This window comes from Saccostrea cucullata, unplaced genomic scaffold, assembly GCF_032062105.1.
Source record: "Saccostrea cucullata isolate Sc308-1 unplaced genomic scaffold, CSIRO_AGI_Scuc_v1 ctg9573, whole genome shotgun sequence".
Classification (NCBI taxonomy): Eukaryota; Metazoa; Mollusca; class Bivalvia; order Ostreida; family Ostreidae; genus Saccostrea; species Saccostrea cuccullata.
Genome location: NW_026923615.1, coordinates 6,674 through 22,052, shown reverse-complemented (window position 1 = coordinate 22,052; position 15,379 = coordinate 6,674). Strand labels below are relative to the sequence as shown.

General features: G+C 33.9%; 1 protein-coding gene and 1 long non-coding RNA gene across 2 annotated transcripts; one reads left to right on the top strand and one right to left on the bottom strand.

The window, feature by feature from the left end:
• Positions 1 to 27: 27 nt before the first annotated feature.
• On the bottom strand, positions 28 to 14,075 carry LOC134264484 (uncharacterized). Its single transcript, XR_009991531.1, has 3 exons — positions 14,009 to 14,075; positions 578 to 649; positions 28 to 100 (listed from the first exon to the last, which is right to left on the bottom strand). It is a non-coding gene; the product is annotated as an uncharacterized LOC134264484 (long non-coding RNA).
• Positions 5,796 to 7,045, top strand: LOC134264483 (uncharacterized). The gene is made up of 2 exons (XM_062746776.1): positions 5,796 to 6,939; positions 7,016 to 7,045. Exons 1-2 carry the CDS (start codon positions 6,145 to 6,147, stop codon positions 7,043 to 7,045), a joined length of 825 nt encoding a protein of 274 aa, XP_062602760.1. The 5' UTR covers positions 5,796 to 6,144.
• Positions 14,076 to 15,379: the final 1,304 nt, after the last annotated feature.

The window sequence follows — 15,379 nt, the reverse complement described above, 5'->3', positions numbered from 1 at the left end:
GGTGTGGAACTCTTAAAAAAAAACTTACAAAGTTCGTAATGCCGTCAGGCCATTGAAGGTGCCGTTCTTTGTTGTGGTTATTCTGTTTTCCTGCAGATATCTGAAAGATTGTGAAGAATGAAAGTGAATATATATATATAGCACCCTTTTCTCTAAAAATAAATGGGACAGTTAAAACTTTAAATACAGCAAAGCGTCAGTAAAGATTGAAGGCATTGGATATTATGGTATGGAAGACTAACCCTAACCCTAACCCTGAAGACTTATATTTAAATAAATATATATTACATACAAGCTTAAAGTCTTTCTTATCTTGTTAAATCTCAGTATTAATGAATGCATGTTTATTGTGAAGGGATTATTATTCAAACCTCCCACCTCCCTAAAAAGGGGAAAAAAGTTAATGAACTTACAGTCTAATTTTGATAAATCTTTGAATGAATCATGTTGTAGTTGATAGTCTTTTTAATTATGAATTAACCTTATAACTGATATTGTCAAATCATTGACCGAATCTATACATAGGATAACTGTTTGAAGGATTGATATTGCGAATTTGATGGAATAAGGAACTTACATTTCGTATATTTTCGTCAAATTAACGAATGCATTGTCCTCTATTGTGCTTATACTGTTATTGTGTAGATCCCTGAAAGATAGAGCAAAGAGTGAATGTCAGGTGCAAGTTTTTGTCAATTTATAATTTATAACAATTTTAGCTCATTTAAAAAAAAATATTATCATGAAACGAATAGTATTCAATATCAAATTTAAATCAAGGTTAAATTTTTTGCAGAATATAGTATTTCGAACAAGTATTTCTTTGCTACTACGAAGAGTTATGACTTCTGATATTATCTACCGGTATATAACAGATTAATTTAATAGCCATTCCTGAAGTGATATATATCAAAATGTTTTTGCAATTAAAACTCGTGTATATTCAATTCTAAATGTTAGTTCCTACAAATTACAATGCAGAGGCAATTAGCTGAACAGAAATAGTCGAAGTTACAGATGTACCCTTGTGCAATGAAAATGGATTTTCCGCCTCCCTTTGTTACTCGATTATTACGAAGTCATTGGGGCCAACGGAATCATTTCACTATATACGTAATTCGTTATAACCGTATTCCTTGGGACCAAAGATGACTTCGTTATATCCGTTAATTCCTTATATCCGTGTTCGTACTGAACGAGTTTTGTTGTATTTGTTTGTTAGTGTTCAGGAACATCTAAAGGATGTATTGACGACTCCTTGAAACAGCGTCATGCATTCGACGTCTTCAAATAGTTCACATTTAAGATATATTCATATCTTTTTGTCAGTTTACATGAATCAGTCTTTCCTTGTTATACAACAGGACACTATATTTTTCCTAAGGTATGACGCAAGTTATAACTCTGATTATAGTTTTACTTTGAATATTGTACTAGAACTGCAGGCGAAACTTTCTGGTCGGTCAAACTAGCCGTTTAAGTTTTAAGTTGTACCTGTATCTTGTATTGCATATTCTGTCAAATGATGCATGGTTAACAAATAATGACATAGTGGAACATAACTTTAGTACAAAGAAAATGTAATAAACATTCTCCAAACGACTAAAATGTGTTGCTTTCAGCTTTTTGATAATCCACATACAGTTTATAAACAGATTTGGTAAACGACCATAGGAAGGGAACCCCCCCCCCCCCCAAAAAAAAATGATAGTGAATAATATTTTAAATACTCGATAGAAAACACAGCTACTTTATGCTTGTGCTCCATCAATTGAAAAAGTATTTTCTTTGGCTGGTTAATGATTTTTTTTCTTTCTTTTTCTTCCTTCTTTTTGTGGCAGTTTCATAAAACTGAAAATATATGGTTGTGCCCCCCAACTTCAGCTGAAATGCATTTGAGCCAGTTAAGGAAGATCTCTACACCTATGAAGCATTACTGATTTTTGTTGCATGCATTTGTTTTAAATAATAGACTCAATATCCGATAAAATTAGGTTCCAAAGCATTTTAACTTTTTTTTTAAATATTAAGAATATTTTAATTTATTTTGTTAAAACCCCTCCTTACTATATTTTCAAAAGCCCAGTGCTTTAAATTTCTCTTCAAAGTTAATGTTATAAAATATTGAAATAATAACCAACAAAGTTAAAAAGAAAATCTACATTTTTTTTAATCTCAATTTACAAAAAATAGAAAAACAGCATTTTCTTGAAAATAACCGGTTGGATTTTCTCCAATTTCTGAAAAGATACATTATATCAAAGGTCAAAAACAATGAAAAAAAAATGAAATTGAACAAAATACATCACAAAAATTAGAGTTTGAAAGATCTGCTTCAAGAGTAGGCTCAAATATCTTGGTAATGTTTTTCTATATACTTCAAATAAACTCTACTTAAACTTGCACAAGTATTGAAAAAAGATGTCAAGCAAAGACATTGAAAGAAGTCCATATTTTATTGTTTTTTAGATGGGTTTAAGCGAAAACCATCACGTTTCTAGTCAATGACAAAGACATGTATTTCGTGACATCATGGTATTGAGAAAGGTAGATTTACTTACCGTTTGTATCCAACTTGCATGTGTTATCCAGTGTTAGATATAACATAACATGTAAACATGGTAGATGGCCAAAAAAGCGTAAAAAAAAGAAATTCCTGTAACCAAATTCTTTAAAAAGCTGCACGTTTACCATACAAACAGATGATAATCAGTGTTGATCAAACGTTTGAGTCATGCAAAATTCCTCTTACTGCCGAAACGTTTTAGTAATTCTATGAAGAGGTACGATTTCACCGGGTATAACCACACATTCGGGTGTATACAAATCGTGAACAAGTATCTACTAGTCGCTAGGAAGATGATACATATGCCTAATCTTATCAAAATTGCATTTTTGTGGGATATACTTTCCTGGAGTTTATGAAGAAAAAAACATTGACACGTAATGATGAATTAGCATATGTTTTATGCATTTTTTCCGACCTTAAAATCATATTTATTCTTATAAGTTTGTAAATATATATTTTTTAAATTAAATTAGTACAAATTGAATAAATTTACAAACAATCTTTCTAAATAAAGAATACTTATTGGGCTGATTTGATTTAGGTGATACAATGCACATTCCTTTCACAATATCGCATGTTGTGTTATGCTCGATGATTTCTCGGTGTGAATTGAATCAGATCATTTGGGATCATAATGGTGTTTCAATAGACGTACGCCATGCTGTGACGTTGTAGAGACCCCCCTTAAGTGACAAAAAACCCCAAGTCGCCAGCTGGCGCCTAATCATAAAAATCTAGTCGCCAGGCATGTTTTTAAAGGTGCCAACTTTAAAAGACGATAGTCATCATTATTAAAATGTGCTTTCACTAATAATAATAATGCTAATAAATATAGATGACAGTGAAAGGAAAAAAAACATGTCCATTTCCAATTTTAATAATTTTATACTGTTCTATTTTGTCTGCTCGCTTCTTTAAAAAATATTTAAGAAGAATATAACATAAATAATGAAAAAGGCACAAAGCAATCTGTGTGAACATCGCCATCTAATACATCACCCAAGAAGATATACTGTCTACCATATTTCTACGATATAAATGCTGGTTTATTTCTATAAAGTTATATTTTAAATGTAAAAAGTTACTATCTCTCTCTCTCTCTTTAAAACACACTTTTATTTTCCTCTAATTTTCCTTTTTTTTAAATAATATTGTAAGTGATTACAAAAACAATTTGACATGAGAAATGTTAAAAAAACAATGTGTTTATAACATTTTCCATTATATTTTACACATATACTTATAATTCCGATTTAAATTTTTATATAGGTGCAATCACTTTTCCCGAGAAAAATATCGAGATACGGAAAGTTAAGGCGAATTACGTACGTTCGTAAGATGTCGGTGAACAATTTTTTTTATTTTTTTTTGTTGTTTGTGAATATTATATTCTTAATGACGTTCAAAATACAGGAACCTTTTGTATAAAACTATCTCAAACTCGAACTATTTACTTATTTTACTAAATGCTGTAATGCACTTTTGGAGAACCAATCTAGATAAGGTTAAATAATCAATGATCTGCTATTCAGGGAACAGCGTAATATGACATCTTGGTGTAAGTAAAGAAAAAATAAACCCCTCTTAAAACGGGTGAATCGATCATACATTGCATGGATTTCAATCAAAATAATATTTTAAAACTTAAACTTTTTTCAAATAAAAACATCAGAATTATTTGATTAAACCCAATCACAACTTAAAGCTCGCAGATGTATGCGTTGTGGACTTGTGCATGTTTTGCGTGTTTTCCGTCTTTAGTGTTTCAGTTTATTTCACATTGTTTACCTTACGTCCACTTTCATGTCTTGTATGATGTAAATGGTTTGCATTAGCTTAAAATTTATATTTAAAACGATGAATCAAAGCTTACAAAAAACCCTCCAATCTCGTCATGTGTATATTAGATATAAATAAGGACACATAAAATTGAACTTGATCCTTAGAAGATATAATTAATATAATCATTCCGAATTAAAGATCAAACAAAATTTCAAAAAAGAACATCGAGATAATTTTACACAAATCTCATAAGACAGCAAATAACCCACTGAATAAGATATCAGATATATGCAGTAAGTAGTGTATGTATACACTTTGAAAAAGGAACAAAAATAGGTCCTTGCCAAGCTTTGAAAGATTTATGCTGTAACAAACTAAATTTAATCCCGTAGGATACCCCTAGTGCGTGAGTGTAAATATTGTTATTTATCCTGTGGGGAGCCCCTCAATGTGTAATTTTATCTACCTGAGAGCTCGTGTTTGGGTAGTACCCGGGAAGTCACAGCCGAGATAAGACCTGTTTGGCTTGTTGTTATGATGAAGTAGCCTGGGCGGGTACTCAAACTACATCAGGTATTTGAAAATACAATTTGTAAAATATGTTTTCTTGTTTGAATCTACACGTTTAGTATGGTTGTTTTATTATATTTTTCCCCAGGGTCCTATTTCCTCGGGCTTTTGTCCCGTTTCGTAATTATCAGGTCTTGGGCGGGGTACTACAGCTTATTACATTGACAATAGCCAGTCCGCAGTCCAGGGTGACAGGGAGAGGCTTGCTGAATGTGTAATGGTTTTGCAGTAGCAGCGGCAACTGTGTGAGAGAGTACGAAAGAGTACGGCAGCCCTGACGGACACATCGGGACCAGCAATTTAAAGTTATGTGTTTATCTTGAATAATGAAATCTCCTGTTTGAAATAATATCAATTCAAACCAAAGATAATCCAGACGGCATTGTGAAAGTTTATTATGTGATATATGTGATACTTGTGAAAGTTATAATATTCAATTTAATTTGTGAAAGAAAACACGTTTATCAGAGAAAATTCAAAAACCGGAACTCAAACCTTCAGCAAGGGTGTGGTGATTAATTGACGTTTTAAAGAACATTCTTCCAGGACTGACGTGCTGCTGACAGACAATTCATTTCTATATTTTTTAATTTGTTTTTTTTTGTTGTTGTACAATTTACTTTTGTTTTGTTTATTAAATTTTGTTAAAATTTCATTTTGCTTTGTTTCCTTCATTTATTCAAGTTCTTAAAGTGTATAACCCACATCTCAACAATTTGGTGGCAGCGGTGGGATACATCTGAGCTTGGGTAAATAGAGGAAATATTTTTTTTTTGCAATTTTGTTTCTATTATTAATTTTGCTTTTGTGTTTCAGGTTCACAAACTTTCACAATGTCTGATATGCCAGAGTGGATGTCTGACTTAATTGAAAAGGGTACAAACGTAAAAGAATGTCTCGAGATGTGGCGTCAGGAACAGGAATCCAAGAGAGAGCTCGAGAGGGAGAGATGAGCGCAAGAGAGAGAAGAGCGCCAGGCACAGAGAGAAAGCGCAAAGCTAGAGGTAGAAAGAGATTTGAAATTACGAGAGGTAGCTGTAAGAGAAAAAGAGCTAGAACAGGCTAAAATTGGGGGGTCTCAACCTCATGAGATTAAATGCCCACCTGTTAAGTTACCTAAGTTTGAGGAGGGACAGGACCCTGATGTCTTTTTACGGTCGTTTGAAAAGATAGCTGGGTTGCAGAAATGGCATAAATCCCAGTGGGATATACGCTTAGTTCCTATGTTAGCAGGTAAGGCTTTAGAAGCGTATTCAAGGTTGTCGGATGCAGATAGTGATAACTATGAGATTATCAAAACAGCTATTCTCAAGAGATATGAGCTTACTTCTGAAGATTACAGGGAAAAATTTCGTCAGGGTAAGCAGTCAAATGATGAGTCATTTAAAGATTTTGTTGTTAGGGTAGAAAGGTACCTCAATCACTGGTGTGAACGTGAGAAAATAGATTCAGATTTTGGCAAGTTATATGATATGGTCTTGAGAGAACAGGTTGTTAGAAGTTGTCCAAAAGACTTACAGTTGTGGATTCTGGAGCATGACCCGAAGTCTATTGAGGAGGTTGTTGCGTTGTCTAATGCATTTCAGGCGGCACATAAGAGTAAGTATCTTAGTAGCAATAGTGTCCAATTTCATAGTACAGGGAATAGGTCGACGGGAAAGCCAAACAAGTTTAGTTCGACAAATTCTCAAGATGGTAAGTCAAATCTCAAGTCTCACTTTAATGCAGGGGATAGCAGAAAGTGTTTCATTTGTGATAGAGTAGGACATATTGCAGCCAACTGTTTTCTTAAGAGAACTCAGTCAAAGGGTCAAGACAGTAAAGGTCAGAGAGGTACAAAGCCTGAGAAAAGGTCAGAAAATGTTGGTTTGTGTTTAGATAAGTCTGAGTCTAAAGTTGTAGACAATATACAAGATACAACCAAAGGTAGGGTGATTCTTAAGTTGTCCGGAGTTGATAACGAGTCGCCAGTAATTGAAACATCAGCAGCATTGGGTTTGGATTTAGTAAAGGGCCAGGTGAGTGATCAACCAGTTGCAGTCTTACGAGATACCGGATGCTCTACTGTATTTGTACGTAGTAAGTTTATTTCAGACTCTGATAAAACAGGATGTTCAAGAGTGATAACTCTGGCTGATGGATCTCAAAGAAACTGTGATGAGGCAATGGTAGATTTGAAGACTCCTTATGTATCAGGTAAGGTACATGCCCTTGTCCTTGATTCTCCATTTGCTGATGTAATTATTGGTAATAATGTTAGCATACTTAAACCAATGGAGGACGAAAAAGAAGTCAAGAGGGATGGAGATGACGACAACACTTGTGCTGCAGTTCAGACACGTTTGCAGGCCAAATTGGAGCAAGGTAATAGTAGTTCTCAGAGAAAAGCAACAGAAAAGGATTCAGAGGATGAATCTTTGAAACAATTGTGGTGCAGCAGAGAGAAGTTGGTAGAACTTCAGGAATCAGATGACAGTTTGAAATCTGCACTGAGTATGGCACAAGACGATAGTCAAGAAGGTAAGTCTTACTTTCAGAAACAGGATGGTTTACTGTATAGAATATTTCAGAAAGATTCTGGTGAGAAACTTTCCCAGATCGTCATACCAAAGACAATGTGGTCAAAGGTAATGTCCCTGGCTCATGACACTCCACTAGCAGGACATTTAGGTAACAAGAAAACCAGGCAGCGTATTATGCAACATTTCTTTTGGCCTGGAATGTATATTGACATATCTCGATTCTGCAAATCTTGTTCTATTTGTCAAAAGGGAACACCAAAAGGTCGAACTCCAAAAGCTCCACTCATTCCTATTCCACCCATTGAGGAACCATTCTCAAGAATAGCCATCGATTTTGTTGGACCTCTTCCCTTGACGGAGAAGAAAAATCGTTACATCTTGATTTGTATGGACTACTCAACACGGTATCCGGAAGCATTTCCTTTGAAAAACCAAGAAGCAGAGACAGTGGCCAACACTTTGATAGAGCTGTTTTCTAGGGTAGGTGTGCCTAATGAAATTCTGTCGGACCAGGGTACCAATTTTATGTCCACACTGATGACTGAATTGTGTAAGTTACTTCAGGTAAGAAAATTAACAACTACCCCTTACCATCCACAAGCAAATGGGTTAGTGGAAAAATTTAATGGGACTTTGAAGAAAATGCTGAAGGCATATGCTTCTTCTGAACCTTACAAATGGGATGTTCATTTGCCTTACGTCCTTTTTGCATACAGAGAGGTACCAAATGAGACAACTGGGTATTCTCCCTTTGAATTGCTGTATGGTAGACATGTTAGGGGGCCCTTAGCAATTTTGAAAGAGCAGTGGGAGGAACCTACAGTGGAACAGGCTTCAGTATTGTCCTATATTCTGGAGACGAGGGAGAGAATGCAGAACATTAGAGATTTGGTTAAAGATTCAGAGAGACTCGCGAAAAAGAAACAAAAGATTTACTACGACAAAAAGGCGAGAAGTCGTACATTTGAGGTAGGTCAGAAAGTTCTTGTACTTCTTCCAACTAGCACATCTAAGCTGATGGCGCAATGGAAAGGTCCGTATGAAGTAGTGAAAAAGGTAAGTCCAGTGGATTACAAGGTAAGAATATCCAAGAATAAAGAACCGGTTTACCATGTCAACATGTTGAAAGAGTGGTTTAGCAGAGATTCGGAAGAGAAGTGTCCGAAAAGCAATGAAGTTTTGGCTATGTATGGATGCAAAACCAAATTTTTCAGATGAGGACGATTGCACTAACCATAGAGCACCAATCCTTCAACAGACAGAATCATCAGATAATGTTGAGATATCGTCAGAACTGTCAGAAGAGCAGAAACGACAACTCAAAAGGTTAGTAGAAGAATTTGAGAATGTATTTACAGAGAATGTATTTACAGATGTCCAAAGAAAACGTCGTCTTTTACATCCAGCACACCATTAAAACGACAACCGAGGAACCATTAAAATAGCAGAAGAAACCTTATTCCATTCCGTTTTATTAATTTGTTTTCGCTACAGGAAATAAGCTTTCATGAATAAAATTTCTCCTTACACGTAGATGTCATTATCTGGAAATCAAGCAGATTTTTTAAAAAGTTTAATTTTTGTTCATGCGAATCATAGAGGAAAAGGTAAAGAAAATGCATGAGCAAATAAGTGGAAAACAAGCAGAGAGTATTAAATATTTGTCGCCTATTGTAATCATTAAATAAATAAATTAAAGCATCTTTAATTATTTTTATATATATTATGGACATGACGACAATTTTATATCCCTTAGCTTTCTCTCTCTCTCTCTCTCTTAAATTATTTGTTAAGGCTTCTGCGCCTATTGTGATTTTCAGTCAATGGATCTTTTTTCAATAAGTTTTAAGTCTAATGTTCTAATATTATGTTCCTTAGTTAAAAAATCATAACTTGATTTTTTCCATTAATGATGCTTGTTGTTCAAGAATGGATGTTTTAGAATCGGGTCAATATTATTTCTAAATATCGTTACGACTTGCGTTTTTGTAAAATAAGAATTTTGTAGAGCTGTGTTTGTATCAGTAAGATGATCTGTAGCCAAGAATGGAAGTGATATTCTAAACAAAATCTTACGAATTTTTTAGGCAAAATATCAGAAAAGTCATTTATTCATGCTTTTGTTACAAAATCCATACATTTAAGGTTTTTTTTCTCGGATTAAGGGTTTTGGTGAACAATTAATGGTTTCACTAAACAATCTTTCTCTTTATATCTATATGACGAATTTCTCGTCTACGTATTTACCGGTCCCAAACCATCGTTAGCAAAATTCAGAAAAGTTTTTGTTACACCTCCCCCGGTCATATCCTTTTATCTGTAAATAAAATATACTCCCCGGCCTATGGCATTTAAGCATGCTCACCTACATTTTATTTTGTGGTCTATGTAACTTTTGTGAGATTGGTGAAAAATGTAAAGTCCTTGAAGGTCATGAAAATTATGCAGAAGCTTTTATAGATGACATTGGTGTTTTCAGCGATTCCTGGGAAGATCACTTGGTACATTTGAGAGATTGAAATCAATTTAAAGGTGTCCTTTCAACTTTTTACCAGCAAAATTAAAATCGATCAATTCGATCATTTACTAATATAAATGTAGTAACATATTAAATTAAGTCTCATTTCAGTTCTTATTTCCCATTCCATAAAATCAAATAAAAAAAAATTAATGTTGCAGAATGCAAATTTAGCATTTGCCGGTTGCACCGTCAAAGTGTAAATTGGGGTTTGGTGAGGTCAGTTTCCTCGGACATATGGTAGGTGACGGTAAGATAAAGCCATTGTTGTCAAAGGATAGCATAATTTTCTTTTTATTTACAGTTTATTTTTCAATAAGATCTAATGCAAGCAATTCAATATATTCATTCTATTAATAATTCATTTGATTATTGTCCCAAATACCAAAAAGAAGGTTAGGTCATTTTTGGGTCTCATTGGATTTTACTGGAAGTTTATTCCTAATTTTTCTAGTCTTGCCTTACCACTCACAGACTTGACCAAAAAGAATTCACCACACAAAATAAAATGGACAGATAATCTTGATACTGCATTCAAGGAACTTAAAGGTAAGTTGGCATGTGAACCAATATTGCACAGTCCAGATTTTAGTCGAATGTTTGTCTTGCGTACAGATGCAAGTGCTACTGGAGCAGGCGCAGTTCTCGAACAAGAATTCGACACTGGTAAGCACCCAATATTCTTTTTGAGTAAAAAGTTTACAGCAGCAGAGAAAAACTATGCGGTGATTGAAAAAGAATGTTATGCAATTATCTGGGCTGTCAAATCACTCCGAGTGTATTTAGAAGGTAAGCAGTTTGTTATTGAAACTGATCATGCTCCATTGACGTGGTTACAGAGATCAAAACTGTCAAATCAGAGGCTTTTGAGATGGAGTCTTCTATTGCAGGAGTTTTGTTACACAGTTCGGTATGTTCCAGGTAATCAGAACGTTATTGCAGATGCGTTGTCAAGGTCAAGTGAAGAGTTAGATTAAATCAAGGTCATTGATGAATATTTCCAGTTTGTATATATGTGGTTGATTTCTATGTATTTAGTTTGTAAATAGGTTGGACTAAATGGTGCTTTAGTCTTCAAAAGGGGGAGGTTTGTAACAAACTAAATTTAATCCCGTAGGATACCCCTAGTGCGTGAGTGTAAATATTGTTATTTATCCTGTGGGGAGCCCCTCAATGTGTAATTTTATCTACCTGAGAGCTCGTGTTCGGGTAGTACCCGGGAAGTCACAGCCGAGATAAGACCTGTTTGGCTTGTTGTTATGATGAAGTAGCCTGGGCGGGTACTCAAACTACATCAGGTATTTGAAAATACAATTTGTAAAATATGTTTTCTTGTTTGAATCTACACGTTTAGTATGGTTGTTTTATTATATTTTTCCCCAGGGTCCTATTTCCTCGGGCTTTTGTCCCGTTTCGTAATTATCAGGTCTTGGGCGGGGTACTACAGCTTATTACATTGACAATAGCCAGTCCGCAGTCCAGGGTGACAGGGAGAGGCTTGCTGAATGTGTAATGGTTTTGCAGTAGCAGCGGCAACTGTGTGAGAGAGTACGAAAGAGTACGGCAGCCCTGACGGACACATCGGGACCAGCAATTTAAAGTTATGTGTTTATCTTGAATAATGAAATCTCCTGTTTGAAATAATATCAATTCAAACCAAAGTTAATCCAGACGGCATTGTGAAAGTTTATTATGTGATATATGTGATACTTGTGAAAGTTATAATATTCAATTTAATTTGTGAAAGAAAACACGTTTATCAGAGGAAATTCAAAAACCGGAACTCAAACCTTCAGCAAGGGTGTGGTGATTAATTGACGTTTTAAAGAACATTCTTCCAGGACTGACGTGCTGCTGATAGACAATTCATTTCTATATTTTTTAATTTGTTTTTTTTTTGTTGTACAATTTACTTTTGTTTTGTTTATTAAATTTTGTTAAAATTTCATTTTGTTTTGTTTCCTTCATTTATTCAAGTTCTTAAAGTGTATAACCCACATCTCAACATATGCAGAGGGCAAGTTTAATTTTTTTTTCAGAAACACTTCTGTTTTTCTCCTGATTGTGTCAAAAGTTAAACAGCTTTAGTATCATAAAATATCTTTTTACTGACTATTCGAACAATAGCTAGTTTATCATCCCCCTCGACATCAATCTATTTGCCTTGCCTGCATCCTGCGAAATAGTTGCTGTCTTGAGGGACGATAAACGTGCTGTCGTCCTCATAGACATAATTGGTAAACACACCAAGATTATTGCCTTCCTTACAGGTAGACATCAAACAAAATGTTTCAAAATTGTAATGAGCATTGAGTTATTATGAAAGTCATGACCCTATGGTATCGGTTGATCAAGTGTATAGGCAAGGCTCCATTGATCATTTGCTGAAAGTGAATAGATTTATTGATAATCTCTATAATGCTCCTAATTTGAAAGAAAACGAACTAAGGTCATAACTGAATAAGTTTTATACCTCTGTAATGAAATATTATAGGTTACCTGTATATAATTTGTGCCCTGTCTGTCCGCAAAACTTTTACATTCGTCTAACAATGTTGTGATTCGAGGTATAGCTTTCATATTTCACAGGTTTTTTGATTGCGACAAGACTATTTATTTGAAACCACCAAATTTAACCTTTTGACTTGAACTTGGAGTAAAGCAAACTTTTTTGAAAATTTTAAAACTTTATCCTGGCTATGATATTTGAACAGTTGGTGCTAGGATTTCATACTTCACTTGTGAATTTACTGTGACAAGATCTTCCAATTGGTATAAACATATTTGACCTTGGATTTCTAGGTTGACCCACTTTTAAAATCATTAACTTTGACCATAAACTATGAGCTGTTAGTACTGGGCTTTTACGAGAAGCACTGACTTTAAAAGTTGATTGTTTACTTGGACATTTACACCAGTGTTTTCTACGGAGGTAAGAAATTGAAAATGGATTGATAATGGATAAGAAAACCTTTCTAGTGGTCATAGTTATGGTATTAGGGTCACTTGTATGTCAAGGCCTTGATTTGAGGGTAGGATAAGGTCGTTTCCTCAAGGGCAACTTAATGTGCTTTAAAAAAGCCCGTTGTTTTAGTTGAATTAAAGGTTGAGCTAAATATTCATTTATTAAAGGAGCTTCCATAAACTTTCCTAGTGTGAGAATAATTAAACTGTAAAATTCAGCGCTTCTCGTATAAATCCACTAGGGCTTTCATATTGAACAGGTTTATTTTTGTGGCAAGATTTTCCTTTCGATATTACAATTTTGACCTTTGACCTTGACCTCGGAGTTTGACTTGCACTCAAAAAACTTCAACCATAAGCTGCCATACGATGGTATCAATGTTTCACAAACAGTTTTTTCAGTTCACTCACAAATCAATACTTTTTGATTTTTTATGCATATTTGAGGGTATAGTGAAAAATCTAGTTTACCAGATCAAGGTTATGAATACTTATAAAAGATTATTGTTATTAATTACCATATTAAATTTCTACAAAGAAACAACCATTGTTATTTTGTGGAAAATAATAATGCTTAGAAAAAAAATTATATTTTGATATCAATTTAAATCGAACTAAATTAATATTTTCATGTTCTTAACATGCAGATTAAAGGGAATTGGAGAAAAATCAATTGATGTTAAATACTCGACATTAAATTTGTTAACTATTTGTGTTATAATTGTGTAATAACTTGTTACTTAATAATGTGTATTGTTTCTTTATGAGTAGGTCCCATCCCGAGAGAGGGAGTGTGTGGAATAAGGCAAACTACGTGTCCAGTGAAATGTTGTCACTCTTATGGCAGAATAAATATATTTGAAACCTTTTGACTTTTTTTTCATGGAAAATTCGGGTAGTATGGATTAAAGGCAACATCTGAAGGCGATGCAACCCCTTGACAACTGACCGAAGCAGAGATGTCTCAGTCCTGAGAGCTAGACAGATGTTTCAGGGTTTATACACTAATAGGTATATAATATTAAAAGATTTTGCACTAATTTTAAACAAAAATGGTAAGGAATTCTTTAAACTAAAACTTACAAGTTGACCAAGTTCGACAAACCAGTGAATTGTCTGTTCCTTAATACAGTTATCATGTTGTCGCGCAGATATCTGAAAAAATGTAAAGTAAATGTCAAAAGCAAGATTTGTTTCAATAAAAATTAATATTCCTTGAAAGTTCATTTTTTGTACGAAAAAACACACAGATAAGATACAAAAACAGTTCCTTGACAACGAGCCGATGCAGAAATGTCTTAGCACCGAGGGCGAGACAACCCAGTTCCCAGACGTAATATGGTAAAACTTGTCTCATTAACATGATGATATATATTATAAAACACCATTTTTCAAGTGTTCTATATATGAATGCTCTCTAAGTTTATAAAAGCTAATAGATGATAGTTCCTATAAAAAAAAAACAGATTAAACCCACCTATATTGTGTTTTGAGAAGTTGCATATATAAACGAAAGAGGTTTATATATTTTATTTTGAAAAATATCTAATATAAAAGCTCTTATGCATAGTCATTATCGATATATGTGAAAAGTTACATAACATATATATATATATATTCCTTGCATGTGTTAAGATGATCCTGTTTTTTTTGTCCAAAACTTTAATAAGGATAATAAAATAACACCTTCTGAAGGACATTAGAAGTGTTTGATTAAGGGGGGACCTATGTCCGAAAAGTCTTTGTGTGAAATTTTCAAAACTTTGACATTTCATTCCTTAACACTTGCTCTTAATTTTCAAGTATTAAAAACAATACCTTTATATGCTTATTTTTACACAGGAGCACGTGCAAAAACAGTGTGAAATGCTAAAAATAGATTATTTTCAGACATTATTGTTCTACACCAAATATGCGCTAAAAAAGCCAAAAATGTCAAATCACATTCAAAATCAACAGGTATTTAATTTATATGACTTGTGTCTTTAAGATGAAGGCAAATTCATTGTAATTCATCTCGCATGAAAAATTATAATGGAGCACAATGTAAGTATCACCCCGTTTTTCTTGTCGTATTTTTTACAATTCCGACATGCATTACAGGTAATATCTTAAAAAGACTTTGTGTGAAAATATTGTAATTCATATTTTTTGAAAGAAATGATTCATCTCTTTATTGTAACAAAGAAAAAAGTATACCTTTATGATAAAATAAACGAGAAATATGACGATTTCTTTTATTTTCGTGCTCTTCTGTCATAAATATTGACCTTTCTGCACTAAAAGAATGGTTACTAAGCGCTGACAACCATCTGATCATTAAAACTTTTTTTGCGAAAAACGAGTATTTTGTTTTGACTAGAAGCAATTTAAACAGATTAATTCTTTTCTTCTTTATTCCAGTCATTCTGTCCCCCCCCCCCCCCCCCCCCCCCGCCATTTCCCCATCAACAA